The sequence below is a fragment of the Mesoplodon bidens genome (genome assembly GCF_964165515.1).
Source record: "Mesoplodon bidens genome assembly, chromosome: X".
Classification (NCBI taxonomy): domain Eukaryota; kingdom Metazoa; phylum Chordata; class Mammalia; order Artiodactyla; family Ziphiidae; genus Mesoplodon; species Mesoplodon bidens.
This window is the reverse complement of record NC_138163.1, coordinates 69099941-69118548: the sequence shown is the minus strand read 5'-3', so window position 1 is coordinate 69118548 and position 18608 is coordinate 69099941. Positions and strand designations below refer to the sequence as shown.

At 40.4% G+C, this 18608-nt stretch overlaps 1 protein-coding gene across 1 annotated transcript in view; it reads right to left on the bottom strand.

Annotated features, from left to right (window-relative positions):
• The window catches only part of CHM (CHM Rab escort protein), a 201503-nt gene that overhangs the window by 41023 nt on the left and 141872 nt on the right, over positions 1-18608 (bottom strand). Inside the window, exons 10-12 of the mRNA XM_081222066.1 lie at positions 18325-18429; positions 17853-17916; positions 12494-12590 (exon numbers count right to left, since the gene is read on the bottom strand). Coding sequence (XP_081078192.1) covers positions 12494-12590; positions 17853-17916; positions 18325-18429 — 266 coding nt within the window. The remainder of the gene's footprint in view (positions 1-12493; positions 12591-17852; positions 17917-18324; positions 18430-18608) is intronic.

The window sequence follows — 18608 nt, the reverse complement described above, 5'->3', positions numbered from 1 at the left end:
CTGGTATAGTAGGTCACATTTTGGCTACACTATTATACATGTCTGCAATATGATCCTCTGTCTTTGTGGCATAACCAGATAAATCTGTTTTTAATTCATACTGTAGAGAAATCAGAAAATCAAGGTAAACAAACAAAAAAAAACCCTAAAAGTTAGTTACCTGTCTTCCCACCATTTAGGGATAACCACTGTTATGACTATTTTGGCATATACTCTTTGGAATTTGTTTCCTATACAGTGATGTACCGATAAATACACATATGTGTCTGCATATGTATAAATAAACACACAAATAGGTTCATCCCTCACAATACAAAATTAGTTCAAAAATTTTACTCATGACAGAAAATTTATATAAGCAAACTTTATGTTATCATTATAGTTAATATGAAACCACAGAGTTTCTCTATTTTTTTAAATCTGTATTGGAGTATAATTGCTTTACAATGGTGTTAGTTTCTGCTTTATAACAAAGTGAACCAGTTATACATATACATATTTTGCCATATCTCTTCCCTCTTGCGTCTCCCTCCCTCCCACCCTCCCTATCCCACCCCTCCAGGTGGTCACAAAGCACCAAGCTGATCTCCCTGTGCTATGCGGCTGCTTCCCACTAGCTATCTATTTTACTTTTGGTAGTGTATATATGCCCATGCCACTCTCTCACTTAGTCACAGCTTACTCTTCCCCCTCCCCATATCCTCAAGTCCATTCTCTAGTAGGTCTGTGTCTTTATTCCCGTCTTACCCCTAGGTTCTTCATGACATTTTTTTTCTTAGATTCCATATATATGTGTTAGCATACGGTATTTGTCTTTCTCTTTCTGACTTACTTCACTCTGTATGACAGACTCTAGGTCCATCCACCTCACTACAAATAACTCAATTTCGTTTCTTTTTATGGCTGAGTAATATTCCATTGTATATATGTGCCACATCTTCTTTATCCATTCATCCGATGATGGACATTTAGGTTGCTTCCATATCCTGGCTATTGTACATAGTGCTGCAATAAACATTGAGGTGCATATATCCTTTTTTTTTTTTTTTAATAAAGAGAGATTTTTTTATTTTTATTTTTTTTTATTTTTTAAAGAAGATGTTGGGGGTAGGAGTTTATTGATTTATTTATTTATTTTTGCTGTGTTGGGTCTTCGTTTCTGTGCGAGGGCTTTCTCTAGTTGTGGCAAGCGGGGGCCACTCTTCATCGCGGTGCGCAGGCCTCTCACTATCGCGGCCTCTCTTTTTGCGGAGCGCAGGCTCCAGACGCGTAGGCTCAGTACTTGTGGCTCACGGGCCTAGTTGCTCTGCGGCATGTGGGATCTTCCCAGACCAGGGCTCGAACCCCTGTCCCCTGCATTAGCAGGCAGACTCTCAACCACTGCGCCACCAGGGAAGCCCCATGTATCCTTTTGAATTATGGGTTTCTCTGGGTATATGCCCAGGAGTTGGATTGCTGGATCACATGGCAGCTCTATTTTTAGTATTTTAAGGAACCTCCATACTGTTCTCCATAGTGGCTATACCAATTTCTATTCCCATCAACAGCGTAGGAAGGTTCCTTTTTCTCCACACCCTCTCCAGCATTTACTGTTTGTAGATTTCTTGATGATGGCCATTCTAACCGGTGTGAGGTGATACCTCAATGTAGTGTTGATTTGCATTTCTCTAATAATTAGTGAGGTTGAGCAGCTTTTCATGAATGTTTATTTTTAATTATTTTTTACCCTTAATGTTTATATTATGCTTATAAGTTGATAAGAAAAGAATAATCAATAGACACATGAAATGAATAAGGGATTCACAGAAAAAGTATAAATACCAAATAAACACTAAGAAAGGATGGTCAACTTCATGAATTATTAAATACACATTTAAACAAAATATTTTCTACTTTCAAACTGGCAATGGAGATTTGATAATACCCAGTGCTCTTGTTTGTTTAGAGAAACAGACATGTTTGTTTATAAACTACCATTGGATATGCAAGTTGATACAACTTTGGGAGAGGGGCAATTTGACATTATATATCAAAAGCCCTAAAAACTCCAGAAACATTCAGAAACTTTGGGACTTCCATTTCCACACAGGTGGAGTAAAGGTATTCTTCTCTATTGTTCTTGCTAACTACAGCTAAAAATCTTGGACATAATATATAAAACAAACATAAGAAAACCCTGAATTACAGAGAAGAAAGGCAGACCAGCTAGGGACCTTGGGACCAAAGGAACAAAATGGCAAAGTTCCCTGGGTTTTCTTTTGTTTTTTTAAATTAATTAATTAATTAATTAATTATTGGCTACGTTGTGTCTTCATTGCTGTGTGTGGGCTTTCCCTAGTTGTAGTGAGCAGGGGCTACTCTTCGGTATGGTGTGCAGGCTTCTCATTGTGGTGGCTTCTCTTGTTGTGGACCACAGACTCTAGGTGTGCAGGCTTCAGTAGTTGTGGCGCACAGGCTCAGTAGTTGTGGCGCATGGGCTTAGTTGCTCCACAGCATGTGGGATCTTCCTGAACTAGGGCTTGAACCTGTGTTCCCTGCATTAGCAGTTGGATTCTTAAACACTGTGCCACCCGGGAAGTCCCTCCCTGGGTTCTCTTTTTGCCTCATGTATCTCAGACTGGCTACCAGAGAAACTGGCAACCAAGAAACATCAATGGACTCAGACAAAAAAAAAAAAAAAAAAACAACAAAAGTCTGCTCTCATTAGTCAGAATACCAGGAAAGGGGTAACCTAGCAAGATAAAAAACTTTTAGACATAGTTGTTCTACCCCAGTCAAAGACCATAGAAAAAAACCAAGGCCCCACCTCTACACTCACCATTAAAGGCTGAACGGGGAGTGTAGACTTCCACTCTTCACCAGGCTATAATGAGCTGCCCCAACCTCCCTGGTAGGGTGGTGTCAAAGAAGGCCAAGTATGGAGCCAGGACTTTCATCCCCACAAGGAGGAACAGTCCCCATCCTCTACCATGTCAGCAGAGACCATGATGGGATCCTAGATTTTCACCCCTACCCAGCAATAAAGAGGGCTGCTCCCCAGCCCCACTGTGGTGGTGTCATAGGAGGCCAAATGGAGAGTGAAGTCTCTCACCATTGCCTGAGTAATGAGGCCACACCCTCTCCCACGGTGTCATTGAGGCCATGTGGGGAGCAGTGTCGAGACATTGCTGCTCCTCCTAGCCAGGTTGGAATGAGTGGAGGCCTAGTGGAGAGCCAGCAGTACAATCAATCAGCAGTAATAAGGAAGTTCTCCAACGTCTGGGTGCCAGGAGAGGCCAAGTGGGGAACCAGGACTTCCACTACCACCTGGCAGTAACAAGGGAGCACTCCCTTTCCCCACCAAAGCAGTGTCAGAGGAAGCCTAAGAATAAGATCTAAGTCCCATTATATAACAAAAATGCCTGGGTATCAATCCAAAATTACTCATTATACCAAGAACCAGGAAAACCTCAACTTGAATAAGAAAAGACAATCAGCAGATGCCAACACGACACAGCTGCTGTACCTGTCTGTAGATTTAATGTAGCAATCATAAAAGTGCATCAGGGACTTCCCTGGTGGTGCACTGGTTAAGAATATGCCTGCCAATGCAGGGGACAAGGGTTTGACCCCTGGTCTGGGAAGATACCACAGGCCACGGAGCAACTAAGTCTGTGCACCACAACTACTGAGCCTGCGCTCTAGAGCCCACGAGCCACAACTAACTGATCCTGTGCACCACAACTACTGAGCCCACACACCACAACTACTGAAGCCCGTACGCCTAGAGCCCGTGCTCTGCAACAAGAGAAGCCACTGCAATGAGAAGCCCGTGCACTACAACGAAGAGTAGCCCCTGCTCACCGCAACCAGAGAAAACCTGTGTGCATCACTGAAGACCCAATGCAGCCAAAAAAAAAAAAAAGCATCAATGACCAATTACAAACATACATGCTGGAAACAAATGAAACAAATTATCTCAGCAAAGAAAGAGAAAGCCTTAGCAAACAAGTAGAAGATTTTTTTTTGAGAAGAGATAAATTGTTTATTTCTGTCTACAAAGCACAATATACATAATCATTATAATTTATAGATAGCTTAAGAAAAAAAAGGGTTCCTTAAATCCAGAAAAAAAGAACATTAAAACATTAACAGTAATCTAAAAAATAAAAAGTCACAACCATCCCTCATCAGTTCATTCCATCTTAGTAATGAATTCTTGTTCTAATCAATCATGGGTTAGTTGTCTCCTGATACCTGCTTTTTCACGAGAGATCTGAAAGTCCTGATGCATTCCACAAGTAACAAGTAGAAGATTTAAAGAAGAACCAAATGGAAAATTTTAAACCAAAAATGTAATAATTAAAATTTTAAAACATAATGGATGGGTCCAAGAGCAGAATGGAATGCACAGACGAAAGAATCAGTGAACTTAAAAGTAGAACTGTAGAAATATGACACAATATGAACAAAAGAGAGAAAACAGACTATACGAACATGAACAGAAATACATGTAGTTTGGGCTCTTCTTGCTCTTTGTACTATCTTTGTACTCTCTGTGTCAATACTATCTTAGTATTGTTACCACTTTGGCTATACTCCTTCATATAATCCACTGTGTCTAGCAGGGTACACTGCTGTCAACAGGTGTAATAAATATCTTTGAATTAAAAAAAAATGAACAGAGCCTCAGAGACATGTGGAACTATAGTGAAAGATCTAATAGACATGTTTCCTCCCAGAAGAAGGAGGAGAAAGAGGGTTGGCTGAAAAGTACTCACAGAAATGAAGGATGAAAATTTCCCAAATTTGACAAAATATATAAACCTGCAGATTCAAGAAGCTGCACAAATTCCAAATACTGATAGAATAAATCCAAAGAAATCCATTCCAAGACACATCATAATCAAACTTCTAAAAATTAAAGACTAAGAACAAAATCTTGAAAGTAGCCTTGAGAGAAAAACAAACAAACAAGCAAACACTAGCTATAGTGGAAAAACAAACAACAGCAGATTTCTTATGAGAAACCATGAAGGCCAGAAGAAAGTATACCTTACCATGGAATACTACTCTGCAATAAACAGGAATGAACTATTGATACATGCAACAGGTTGGTTGATCCTTAACGAAATTACACCGAGTGAAACAACTCAATCTCAAAAGACTACATACTGTATGATTCCTTTTATATGACATTCTCAAAATGGCAAAATTATTGAGATGGAAAATGGATTAGTGGTTGCCAGGGATTAGGTAACAGGTGTGGGGAAGGAGGGATTTGGCTGTGGCTATAAAAGGGCAACAACAGGGATCCTTGTGGTAATGTCATAAGAATCTACACATGTGATAAAACTGCATACACACATTGTACCAGTGTCACATTCCTGGTTTTGATATTGCACTATATTGGAAGAAACTGGATGAAGGATACATGGGACCTTTCTGTACTATCTTTGCAAATTCCTATGAATCTGTAATTATTCCAAAATTTAAAAAAAATCCATACTTTGACCCAATAATTCCACTAAAAAAAAATCTTACAAAAAATAATGGATGGGGCTTCCCTGGTGGCGCAGTGGTTGAGAGTCTGCCTGCCGATGCAGGGGACATGGGTTCATGCCCCGGTCCGGGAAGATCCCACATGCCGCAGGGCGGCTAGGCCCGTGAGCCATAGCCTCTGAGCCTGCGCGTCAGGAGCCTGTGCTCCGCAATGGGAGAGGCCACAACAGTGAGAGGCCCGCATACCGCAAAAAAAAAAGGATGCTCACAAATATTTACTTATAAAGATGTCTGTTTGTTACAGGACTATCAAGTAAAATTTTTCAAAACAATCCAACATCATGGGATTAAATAAAAATGGCATATCCACAATCACTGAAAATTATATCATAGACGTGCAAAAAGATTTTTGATACATTATTAAGTCTTTTTAAAAAGCAGATTATAAAACAGTATATAAATTAGTATTGCATTTTTATGAAAATATACATGCATACACAAACAAAAAAGAAACATAATCAGGTATTTATCATTTCTAGGTAGAAAGATTATAGTAATTTTACTTTTCTTTTTTTACGTCTTCCAAATTGTCAACAGTGAATATGCATTATTAGACTGGAATACAAAATATTTCACATAGAAAAATAATCAATAAAAATAAATTTACAAAAATATTCACAAACATAAAATAAATGCAATTTAGAAAACTAAAAATGTGCAGTTTTATTTTATACTTAAGATGCTAACACAGATAAAAAGACACACACAAAACTGGCTAAAGTAATAGGGGAAAAATAATATGGATAGATGTCAGGGTAAAGATTTACCTGTATCACTATAAAAGGAAAAAAACCTTCTCTGAGCTACTTTTTCAAATGGAAATTTAGGATTACAGCAATATTGGATAAGTTTTCTTCCCTGTCCCTGCTGGCATCAAGCTCTCACTTCTCTTTGACCACATTTTTGTCATTTTTTTAAAGTAACAGCACTACACTTGTAAACATAGGCAAGTGTTCCTTGACTAGGCCAAACCAGATTAGTCTTCTACTTCTCATAATTCATGTAAGAGTTTCAGTAAAACTTAATATAAGTTTATAGAATTTAAAAACATACTAGCTAATGATACTGTTATCTTTTCCTCCTATGACTCTCTAGTGTCTAGTTTGTTGGTACCTCTCTTGTGGTATTTTAATAGTCTGCCTCTTGCAGCTACTTCTGTGTTTGTCTTATGTGTCCCACTAGATTGTGAGTCCCCCAAGTTCAGAGGCTATGTTGTATTCATCTTTATCTATCCTGATATGCCTACCAGAGCACACAGTTAATATTGTCTTGTTCCATTAGATGTGCAGTAAGATTATGAATACTTCAAATCAGAAATGTCAGCCTCTGTTCCTTTATAATCCCTACAAGTACAGTTTAGGTCTAGGCATAGTGATGGCTAATGTATACATGCTGATTTCGGCTTACTGAAACATCTTTAAGAAATATGTTGTAAGAGACATGATACATGAGAGTGGTGAGACAGAAATTTTGATACACACAAATAAAAGAACAGATAGATTAATTAGTCTCTAACTTTAGTCTCATAAAAAAGAAATACATTGAGGATTTATACACGGTAGAAATTCAGCAACTAGATTAAGAATTCGAAGGAAAAGTAAAGAGGAAAACTAGCAGTAAAGAAAATAAATTTTGTGAAAGTAAGTTTCCAATAAACTTAAAAAAATTAAAGAAAGAATCCTTGCAAAGGATCTTGGAACTAGACCCCTGTGAACTGGCTCTTTCAGTTTGTCCACTTAAAAGGAATAATAGGAGGACCTACAAGATGGCAGAGGAGTAAGATGCGGAGATCACCTTCCTCCTCACAAATACATAAAAATACATCTACATGTGGAACAACTCATACAGAACACCTACTGAACGCTGGCAGAAGGCCTCAGATCTCCCAAAAGGCAAGAAACTCCGCATGTACCTGGGTAGGCAAAAGAAAAAAGAAAAAACAGACACAAAAGAATAGGGACGTGGGCTTCCCTGGTGGCGCAGTGGTTGAGGGTCCGCCTGCCGATGCAGGGGATACAGGTTTGTGCCCCGGTCCGGGAGGATCCCACATGCCATGGAGAGGCTGGGCCTGTGAGCCATGGCCGCTAAGCCTGAGGGTTCGGAGCCTGTGCTCTGCAGCGGGGGAGGCCACAGCAGTGAGAGGTCCGCGTACCGCAAAAAAAAAAAAAAAAAAAAAAAAAAAAAGGGACGTGACCTGCACCTCTGGGAGGGAGCTGTGAAGGAGGAAAGGTTTCCACACACTAGAAGCCCCTTCGCGGGCGGAGACTGTGGGTGGAACAGGGGGGAAGCTTTGGAGCCACGGAGGAGAGCGCAGCAACAGGGGTGTGGAGGGCAAAGCGGAGAGTTTCCCACACAGAGGATCGGTGCCAACCAGCACTCACCAGCCCAAGAGGCTTGTCTGCCCACCCGCCGGGGCGGGTGGGGACTGGGAGCTGAGGCTCGGGCTCAGGGAGAGGACTGGGGTTGGTGGCGTGAACACAGCCTGAAGGGGGCTAGTGCGCCACAGCTAGCTGGAAGGGAGTCTGGGAAAAACTCTGGACCTGCCTAAGAGGCAAGAGACCATTGTTTCAGGATGCACGAGGAGAGGGGATTCCTTCCCTGTCTGCCCACAGAAGGCAGAGCACGGCTTAAACGAGCTCCAGAGACGGGCATGAGCTGCGGCTAACAGCTCGGACACCGGAGACGGGGACGAAACGCTAACGCTGCTGTTGCAGCCACCAAGAATCCTGTGTGCAAGCACAGGTCACTATCCACACACCACCGCACCACCCCGCGAGCCTGTGCAGCCCAACACAGCCAGGGTCCAGTGATCCAGTGACAACTTCCCCAGGAGAACACACGACTCAGGCTGGTGCAATGTTACTCTGGCCACTGCTGCCACAGGCTCGCCCCGCATTCCAACTATAACTACTGTACCCCTCCCTCCCTCCGGCCTCAGTGAGCCAGAGGCCCCTAATCAGCCGATGCTTTAACCCCGTCCTGTCTGGGGCGGGGAACAGAAGCCTGAGGGCAGCCTACATGCAGAGGAGGGGCTAACTCCAAAGCTGAACCCCAGGAGTTGTGCAAACAAAGAAGAGAAAAGGAAATCTCTCCTTGCAGCCTCAGGAGCAGCAGATTAAATCCCCACAATCAACTTGAGGCACCTGCATCTGTGGAATACCTGAATAGACAAGGAATCAACCCAAAATTGAAGTGGTGGACTTTGGGAGCAACTGTAGACTTGTGGTTTGCTGCCTGCGACTGACTTGTTTCTGATTTTTATGTTTATCTTAGTATAGTTTTTAGCACTTGTTATCATTGGTGGATTTGTTTATTGGTTTCATTGCTCTCTCATTTTTATTAAGTACATTTTTATTTTTATTACTTTAGTTATTTGTTTTTACTTTATTATTATTTTTTTCTTTCTCTTTTTCTCCCTTTTCTTCTGAGCTGTGTGGCTGACAGGGTCTTGGTGCTCCAGCCTGGTGTCAGGCCTGAGCCTCTGATGTGGGAGAGCTGAATTTACGGCACTGGACCACCAGAGACCTCCCAGCTCCATGTAAGATTAATCAGCGAGAGCTTTCCCAGAGATCTAAGCCTAAAAGCTAAGACCCAGCTCCACCCAATGGCCAGCAAGGTCCAGTGCTGGACGCTTCATGCCAAACAACTGGCAAGACAGGAACACAATCCCACCCATGAACAGAGAGGCTGCCTAAAAGCATAAGTTCACAGACACCCCCAAAGACACTACCGGATGCAGTCCTGCCCCCCAAAAAGACAAGATCCAGCCTCATCCACCAGAACACAGACACCTGTCCCCTCCACCAGGAAGCCCACACAACCCACTGAACCAACCTTACCCACTTGGGGCAGACACCAAAAACAACAGGAACTACAAACCTGCAGACTACAAAAAAAGAGACCCCAAACACAGTAAGTTAAGCAAAACGAGAAGACAGAGAAATACACAGCAGATGAAGGAGAAACGTAAAAACCCACCAGACCAAACAAATGAATAGGAAAAAGATAGTCTACCTGAAAAAGAATTCAGAGTAATGTTAGTAAACATGATCCAAAATCTTGGAAAAAAGAATGGAGAAAATACAAGGAACGTTTAACAGGGACCTAGAAGAACTACAGAGCAAACAAACAAGGATGAACAGCACCATAAATGAAATTTAAAAATCTCTAGAAGGAATTAATAGCAGAATAACTGAGGCAGAAGACCTGATAAGTGAAATGGAAGATAAACTAGTGGAAAAAATTACCACAGAGAAGAATAAAGAATGAAAAGAATTGAGAACAGTCTCAGAGACCTATGGGACAATATTAAATGCACCAACATTCAAATTATAGGGGTCCCAAAAGAAGAAGAGGAGAAAAAGAAAGTGTCTGAGAAAATACTGGAAGAAATTATAGCTGAAAACTTTCCTAACATGGGAAAGGAAATAGTCAATCAAGTCCAGGAAGTGTGGAGGGTCCCATACAGGATAAATCCAAGGAGAAACATGCCAAGACAAATTATAATCAAAATATCAAAAATTAAATACAAAAAAATATTAAAAGCAGCAAGGGAAAAGCAACAAATAACATACAAGGGAATCCCCATAAGCTTAACAGCTGATCTTTCATCAGAAACTTTGCAAGCCAGAAGGGAGTGGCAGGACATATTTAAAGAGATGAAAGGGAGAAACCTACAACCAAGATTACTCTACGCAGCAAGGATCTCATTCAGATTTAATTGAGAAATCAAAACCTTTACAAACAAGCAAAAGCTAAGAGAATTCAGCACCACAAAACCAGCTCTACAACAAATGCTAAAGGAACTTCTCTAGGCAGGAAACACAAGAGAAGGAAAAGACCTACAAAAACAAACCCAAAATAATTAAGAAAATGGTAATAGGAACATACATATTGATAATTACCTTAAATCTAAATGGATTAAATGCTCCAACCAAAAGACACAGAGTAGCTGAATGGATACAAAAACAAGACCCATATGTATTGTAGGCTGTCTACAAGACTCCCACTTCAGACCTAGGGACACATACAGACTGAAAGTGACAGGATGGGAAAAGATATTCCATGCAAAAGGAAATGAAAAGAAAGCTGGAGTAGGAATTCTCATATCAGACAAAATAGACTTTAAAATAAAGACTATTACAAAAGACACAGAGGACACTACATAATGATCAAGGGATCAATCCAAGAAGAAGATATAACAATTGTAAATACTTATGCACCCAACACGGGAGCACCGCAATACATAAGGCAAATACTAACACCCATAAAAGGGGAAATCAACAGTAACACAATACTACTAGGGGATTTTAACACCCCACTTTCACCAATGGACAGATCATCCAAATGAAAATAAATAAGGAAACACAAGCTTTAAATGACACATTAAACATGATGGACACTATAAAACCCTTAGAGGAAAATATAGGCAGAACACTCTATGACATAATCACACCAAGATCCTTTTTGACCCACCTCCTAGAGAAATGGAAATAAAAACAAAAATAAACAAATGGGACCTAAGGAAACTTAAAAGCTTTTCCACAGCAAAGGAAACCATAAACAAGATGAAAAGACAACCCTCAAAATGGGAGAAAATATTTTCAAATGAAGTAACTGACAAAGGATTAATTTCCAAAATTTACAAGCAGCTCATGTAGCTCAATATCAAAAAAACAAACAACCCAATCACAAAATGGGCAGAAGACCTAAATAAACATTTCTCCAGACAAGATACATGGATTGCTTAAAAACACATGAAAGATGCTCAACATCACTAATCATTAGAGAAATGCAAATCAAAGCTATAGTGAGGTATCACCTCACACTGATCAGAATGGTCATCATCAAAAAACCTACAAACAGTAAATGCTGGAGAGGGTGTGGAGAAAAGGGAACACTCTTGCACTGTTGGTGGGAATAGAAATTGGTACAGCCACTATGGAGAACAGTATGGAAGTTCCTTAAAACACTAAAAATAGAGCTACCATACAACCCAGCAATCCCAGTACTGGGCATATACCCTGAGAAAACCGTAATTCAAAAAAAGAGTCATGTATCATAATGTTTATTACAGCACTATTTACAATAGCCAGGACATGGAAGCAATCTAAGTGTCCATTGACAGATGAATGGATAAAGAAGATGTGGCACATATATACAATGGAATATTACTTGGCCATAAAAAGAAATGATATTGAGTCCTCTGTAGTGACGTGGATAGACCTAGAGTCTATCATACAGAGTGAAGGAAGTCAGAAAGAGAAAAACAAATACCATATGCTAACACATATACATGGAATCTAAAAAAAAAAAAAAGGTTCTGATGAACTTAGAGGCAGGATAGGAATAAAGACGCAGAAGCAGAGAATGGACTTCAGGACATGGGGAGGGGGAAGGGTAAGCTGGGACAAAGTGAGAGAATAGCATTGACATATATACACTACCAAATGTAAAACAGATAGCTAGTGGGAAGCAGCCGCATAGCACAGGGAGATCAGCTGGGTGCTCTGTGACCCCCTAGAGGGGTGGTATAGGGAGGGTGGGAGGGGACACAAGAGGGAGGGGATATGGGGATATATGTATACATATAGCTGATTCACTGTGATATACAGTAGAAACGAACACAACATTGTAAACAATTATACTCCAATAAAGATGTTAAAAGAAAAAAAGAATTGGAAAGTCACAGAAATCCTTTCACCGGAGAGGTTAACAATGGTGCCTGTGAAGATTTAGCCATAGAAATGTTTAGAGGTAAGGGGAAGTTATGAAATGACTTACTGTATGAACATACACTGTTTGAACAAATACTGTGAATTAAAAAAAAAAAAAATATATATATATATGGCAAAACTCTATTAACAGAACCCTGAGAACGGTAACAACAGCTGTCCCCGTTTACTTCCTAAACAAACACAAAAGACAAAATACCAGACTCTGTTGTGCTTACATGTGCCTTTCATGCATGTCATTGTTGAGGAACATAACTCAATGACCCGAACAGCAAAAGCTCCTGGTTCTTCTGCTGGCACTGTCAAAATGGAAATCTAAAAAGCAGAAACAAAATATCAGACATAGCTGTTAGATCTCATTTTCATTTTTCTATCATTAGAGTGTAATTAACTTCCAAACTGAGTGTCTTTTTTCAAACTCTCATTGGTGTTTGAAAAACATTGATCTGAAAGGATTGAATTTTAGAACACAGTTTGAAACATAAAGCATGCACATGTGTCCTAATGTCCAGTTTCTGCATTACTGATATATTTACATATGATATATATATTGCAGTACTTTAATTTGTAGACAATAAATATTTCAAATATCTTTAATATTTATTAAATCCTTCACTTACTACATATTTTCAAAGGATATGATTAATTACTTCTGAGTTGTATGTACTTCACTGTTTGAAATCAGAGCACATTAAATTAATTTTGATCATTCATATTGGCTAAAAATAGCAGTTATAGAGCACTAAAAATTTAAAATGTTACAAATTGCAAAGAAATTGAAATAAGCAAAGTATATGTCAAAATATACCAAAGTACAGCTAAACATATACCAAAATGTTTCAAAATGAATGGCTTCAAAGTAATTTAAGGACTCCATTAATATGTAGTATGCTGCCCTAGGCACCACTCTTATGCTATATGGCTTTATATTTAAAAGACTAAATAACCATCAGGTCAGTGTTTCTCTACAGAACCAAAAGCTTCAATATTAATTCTCAATTTAATCTTCAATCTGAGGAAACTATATCATTTTATATAGGAAACATTGCCAAAAAGTAAAGCCCCATTTGTACTTATACCTGTGAGCATTATGCTTAGATTTTTGACTGGCAATGTCACACTGATAGCCTACCGAGGAAGTGCCTACAAGTTCTGAAACTAGACATTATTTTGATAATCATGACTATCTTACTATCATTACCTGTATATACATTTTGGGTTTTACAATGTCTCAAAAATTGTGTTCTCAATATTCCTCTTAACTCCTTTTGCTGCTGTCTATGATAAAAAGTGTTGTACTTTAACATTAAAGAGAGAGGAACCACTAAAACATGGATTTAATGTCATATGATAATTATCAAATGACTATGACTAAAAAACATGTGTATAACTGGAAAGGTATCTTAAGGACTGTATCAACATGTAAGTACTTCTTTTGTTTCCTACAACTATCATCTATATTTTTTTAAAAATTGAGATATAATCAGTGACCCCCTACCACAGTGCCTTCTGTCTGAACCCTGAGAATGTAACTGTCTTAAATCTCAGAGAGATTATAACAGCCATCAAAAGATAATTCCTTCAACACTTTAATACCACTTCCATAAAATTTATCTAGACCAACACCTACTCTCTCCTCGAAGTCTCATCATTTTATTTGTGCTTCAAAATTTAAAAAGGGGAAAAAACTCATATAGGAAACAAAAAAAGGCAGGCCAGGTGTACATTTTAGATTGATCTCTCTGATGGCTGTATGGAGGATACATTTATAGGAGACAAGATGAGACGCAGGGTGACCAGTTAGAAGGAAGAGGTGATGAGTTCCAAAACTGGAGCAGTGAGAATAAGGATCAAGAGGAAAAGCAGACTGGAGCAACTTCTAGGATGTACAGTGACAAGAACCTGGAGGCTCATGAGATGTCAGAGATAGGAGGAAGAAGTTGTCGTTGGATGTAAGTGCTTTCATGGAAGTAGGAAGTGATGGATGAGTAGTTTGGAGAGGGAAGACGGTGAGTTCAGCTCTGAGTATGTTCAGTTTGAGGAGTCCTTGGGACAGATGTCCAGTAGGAAATTTGGCCTGTGGGCCAAAAGTCCTGGGAGATATACAAGTGGAAGGCTGTCACCAACTTTTATGCAGAGTTGGAACCAGGAGAGTACATGGAGTCAAGAGGCAAGTGTGCAAAGAGTAACAGATATGGTGGGCTGAGCTGAGAACCCCGAGGAGGCCCAATATTTAAGAGGAGGATAGAGCCCACAGAGGAGGCAAGAGAGGGAATAGCCAGAGAGTTTTGAGGAAAACCAGGAGAACACAGTGTCATGGAAGCCAAAGGAGTAGAGAGTTTCAAGAGAAAGGGAATAATCAACACTCTCAAATATACCAGAAAATACCTAGTAAACAAAACCCCCAAAACGCCCTGTGGTCTTGACTAGTACAAAGTTATTAATAAACTTACCAAGAGAAACTATGGTAGGAATGTGAGGGTAGAAGCCAGGTTGGTCTAGAAATGAATGAGATGTAAGGAGCTGGAGGCAGCAAGTAGAGATACCATCTCAAAAATATTGACAGGAGCAGGGGAGAGACTGGATACTAGCTACAGATGGGGGAAGACTCAGCGGAGCATTTTTCTGTTTGCCTTATTATTTTAATTTTTGGAACAGAAAATGCTAATACCTGTGTATAGGTTGAGGGGAAGGTGCCAATAGTGGGGAGAGGCTGAAAATGTAGGAGAGAGAGCAGGCATGCAGGGTGGTGTGGGTGCATGTGTGTGTCAAGGGTGCTGGTGAAAGGGCTTGGCCTTGGACAAGGAGGGGAGACCCCTCATTAGTCTCTGTGCTGGTGTACATAAGTTGTGGGTGGTCGGGCAGGAGGTCAAAGGGCACTGTGCTTAGTAGGTGTCCTTACTTTTCTCAGCAAAGTGATGGGGGAGAGTGAGAGGGCTAAAGGTGGGTAAAATAGTGAAAAGTTGAACTAGGCTCTGAGGGGAGAGGGCACTGTCTGAGCCAGTGAGGAGGTAACTGGTGGTGGGTACTGAGGGTCCTGCTGGGTGAGGTTGGTGCCCCCAATACTGTGGTGGCGCCAGTCTGTCTGGTTGTACTGCTTTCCCAGTCAGCCCTTAGTGATCCAGGTGTAGATCCCAGCTTCATCCAGGGATGGGACTTTCCTCTGTGGGTGCAGATGAAGAACATGGCTACACAGGAATTGAAGGTGTTGGAGAAAGAGCAGTTCAGAAGATCCACCATGTGGTCTAGGACACAGAAAAGGAAGAGGGCAGAAGGGAGCTGGTAATCCCGGAGGAAACAGAGGGAACAAGGAATTGTAGGTCTCTTTTAATAGGTCAATGAGTAGGCTGGGTGGGGGTAAGAGAATGAAAAAGCTGGAAGGATCATAGCAGATTAATGCCACTGTAAACCCATGACCTCCAGACTCAACTGGACCTCTCAACACTGCCCAGCCATCTGACCACGAGACAGGTCACTCTCCACGGTGATTATTTTACACGCTTCCATGAGCTTTGACCCATCCCCACACTCACACCCCCATTCTCAGGAGGTAACCTCACCTTGTAATTTAAAAAGTAAATAGAACCCATCAGATGGGAACCCCCAAACCTACAAATTCTCCTGCATTCACCCTCTTATTTCAAAGTGTCTCACATCCCATCTAAGGGCAATGTTTTTTACCTGTTCTCTGAATCCCATCCTCCCCAGCCTTTACTCGACCTTGCTGCATCAATTATCCTCCTTTTCTCCTGGGAATCTTCAACCTCTCCCTCTCTACTGGCCCCAACCCCATCAGTTGAAATAAACTCTAATACAGGGGGCCCCAACCCCCGGGCCACGGATGGGTACCGGTGTCTGTGGCCTGTTAGGAACCGGGCCGCACAGCAGGAGGTGAGCGGCAGGAAAGCGAGTGAAGCTTCATCTGTATTTACAGCCATTCCCCATTGCTCGCATTACCACTTGAGCTCCGCCTCCTGTCAGATCAGCAGTGGCATTAGATTCTCAGAGGAGCGCGAACCCTATTGTGAACTGTGCATGCGAGGGATCTAGGTTGCACATTCCTTATGAGAATCTAATGCCTGATGATCTGAGGTGGAGCTGAAGCGGTGATGCTAGCACTGGTGAGCGGCTGCAAATACAGATTATCATTAGCAGAGAGGTTTGACTGCACAGAGACCATAATAAATCAATTGCTTGCAAACTCATATCAAAACCCTATCAGTGAGTCGCAAGTGAAAACAAGTTCAGGGCCCCCACTGATTCTGCCATATGGTGAATTGTATACTTATTTCATTATATATTACAATGTAATAATAATAGAAATAAAGTGAACAATAAATGTAATGCGCTTGAATCATCCCAAAACCATCCCCCCCACCCCGGTCCATGGAAGAACTGTCTTCCATGAAACTGGTCCCTGGTGCCAAAAGTGTTGGGGACCGCTGCTCTAATACTTTAAAGAAATGCCCTCTTCGCTTCCACATCCCTCTGCAGGAATCACTTCTTCCCTCTTACTCTTCCCAGCTTAGCTTCTTCAGAAGCATCTGTTTGCTCTCTTCACTTTTCTGCTTTTGTCACTCTTCGACCTATTCACAAAGCTTATGGTTTACTGGGAGCTACAGACAAGTAAACTGGCAACTACAGGACAGTGTGATGAGTGCTATGATTTTACCACTTTTTGCTCACACCTGTCACACTGTACTGTCGTTGCTATTTATCTGTCTGTATCTGTATCCTCTAGACTGCAAGCTATGAGGGCACAGATGCTATCATGGTCAGCACTATCTCCTCAGAACGCAGCACACTGGCTGGCATGTCGAAGGCACTCATTGTCTGCTGAATGATTAAACGAAAGAATTTGCACCCACCCGTAAAATTAACATATTTGCTTTATATAACACAAAGCTTCCAACTTAAGGAAATTTCGGAACCTATTATTAGCAGTAGCATACAGGATAGGTCTGACAGTCACACTTACTGAGTAAGCTGCTTTTATCAGTCCTGTAAACTATGGTCAGAAGGAGAACGTGGCATACTTCTGGAATTTAAGTGTTCAAACTGAGGAAAAACCACAGGTATAAAGACATTTCTATCGAATCAGGGGTTATGAGGAGGAAGGGGGTACCGAAATGAACCATGGTGATGAGGAAATGTCAGAACTGAAAATGTGTGCTGATATTCATTCACACCGGGCCCCTAATGGTGAGCTTACCACCACTGCTGTAGGATTGGTTACCATAAAGCCTTTTCCTCCAAGATTTTTAAATGCTTCTAAATGCTTTTCTTCTCATAGTAATATACTTTCAATTTCATAGAAATAGCTGTAAAAAAAACTACGATGATTTCAATATTCCTAGAATAAATCTGTTATATAAGATGCAATTATTTGTTCCACTGAAAGGAAATCTTTAAGAAACCAAGATTATTACATAATTGCCATTATGTGTTTTTAAAATGCATTAAATGTATTAGTACATATTGGTTAATATATTTTATTTCACCAATATTAATTTACACATATTACCATGTAGATTAAGTTAGTAACATGTTATTAAAAGAGTACAGGACTGGAATTACCTGTTGATCTGAATCTGTTTTTAGTACAGACCTATCCGTAATCAAGACTGCCCTGGAGATCTGCCTGTAATGCAGAAAACAGTTAATAAGTGACTCAGATTCCATGGATACATTTCATTTATATAGCTATACAACCACCAGAAGGTATGTTTCAAAGAACTGTTATAATAAAAGTGTCACCTCCCCAAACCAAGTCAAGTTCTGCTTTAATCTTTTCTTGGCTGATGAAAGGAGGATGTGTGACCTGGAGACAGACCCCAGCTGATGCAAAGGAGTCAACATTAGGCTAGGCTCCTCCACAAAACCAGACCTTATAAGAGAACAGTGGTAAGACACTGAATATATCTTTGGTTTGGTATACATTTGTATCTTACTTGAAGAACAGAGTCATACAGAAGTGTCAATGTAATCACACAGATGAATTTCCCCAAGTTTCACCTTCCCTTGCAGAGTGGCTGGAGGGGTGCCTTACCTGTATTGCACATGCAAGCATGTGTTCTCAGAAAAGTAACTGTCTTCCACAAGGAAATGCTTAGAGATTATTCTCTGACCAAACTGATCTATGATTGCTTTACATCTACAAAGAAGATAAGCACAGCAAAATAATTCTCATTAATGATTACATAATTGAGAAAATGAACATAATCAGCTACCAATCTTGAATCTAAAACTAATGTCTTAAAAGACAAGATTTTAAAATTACCTACAATTTCACATTTTTGACACAAAACTTCACTAAACTGCAGAATATACATT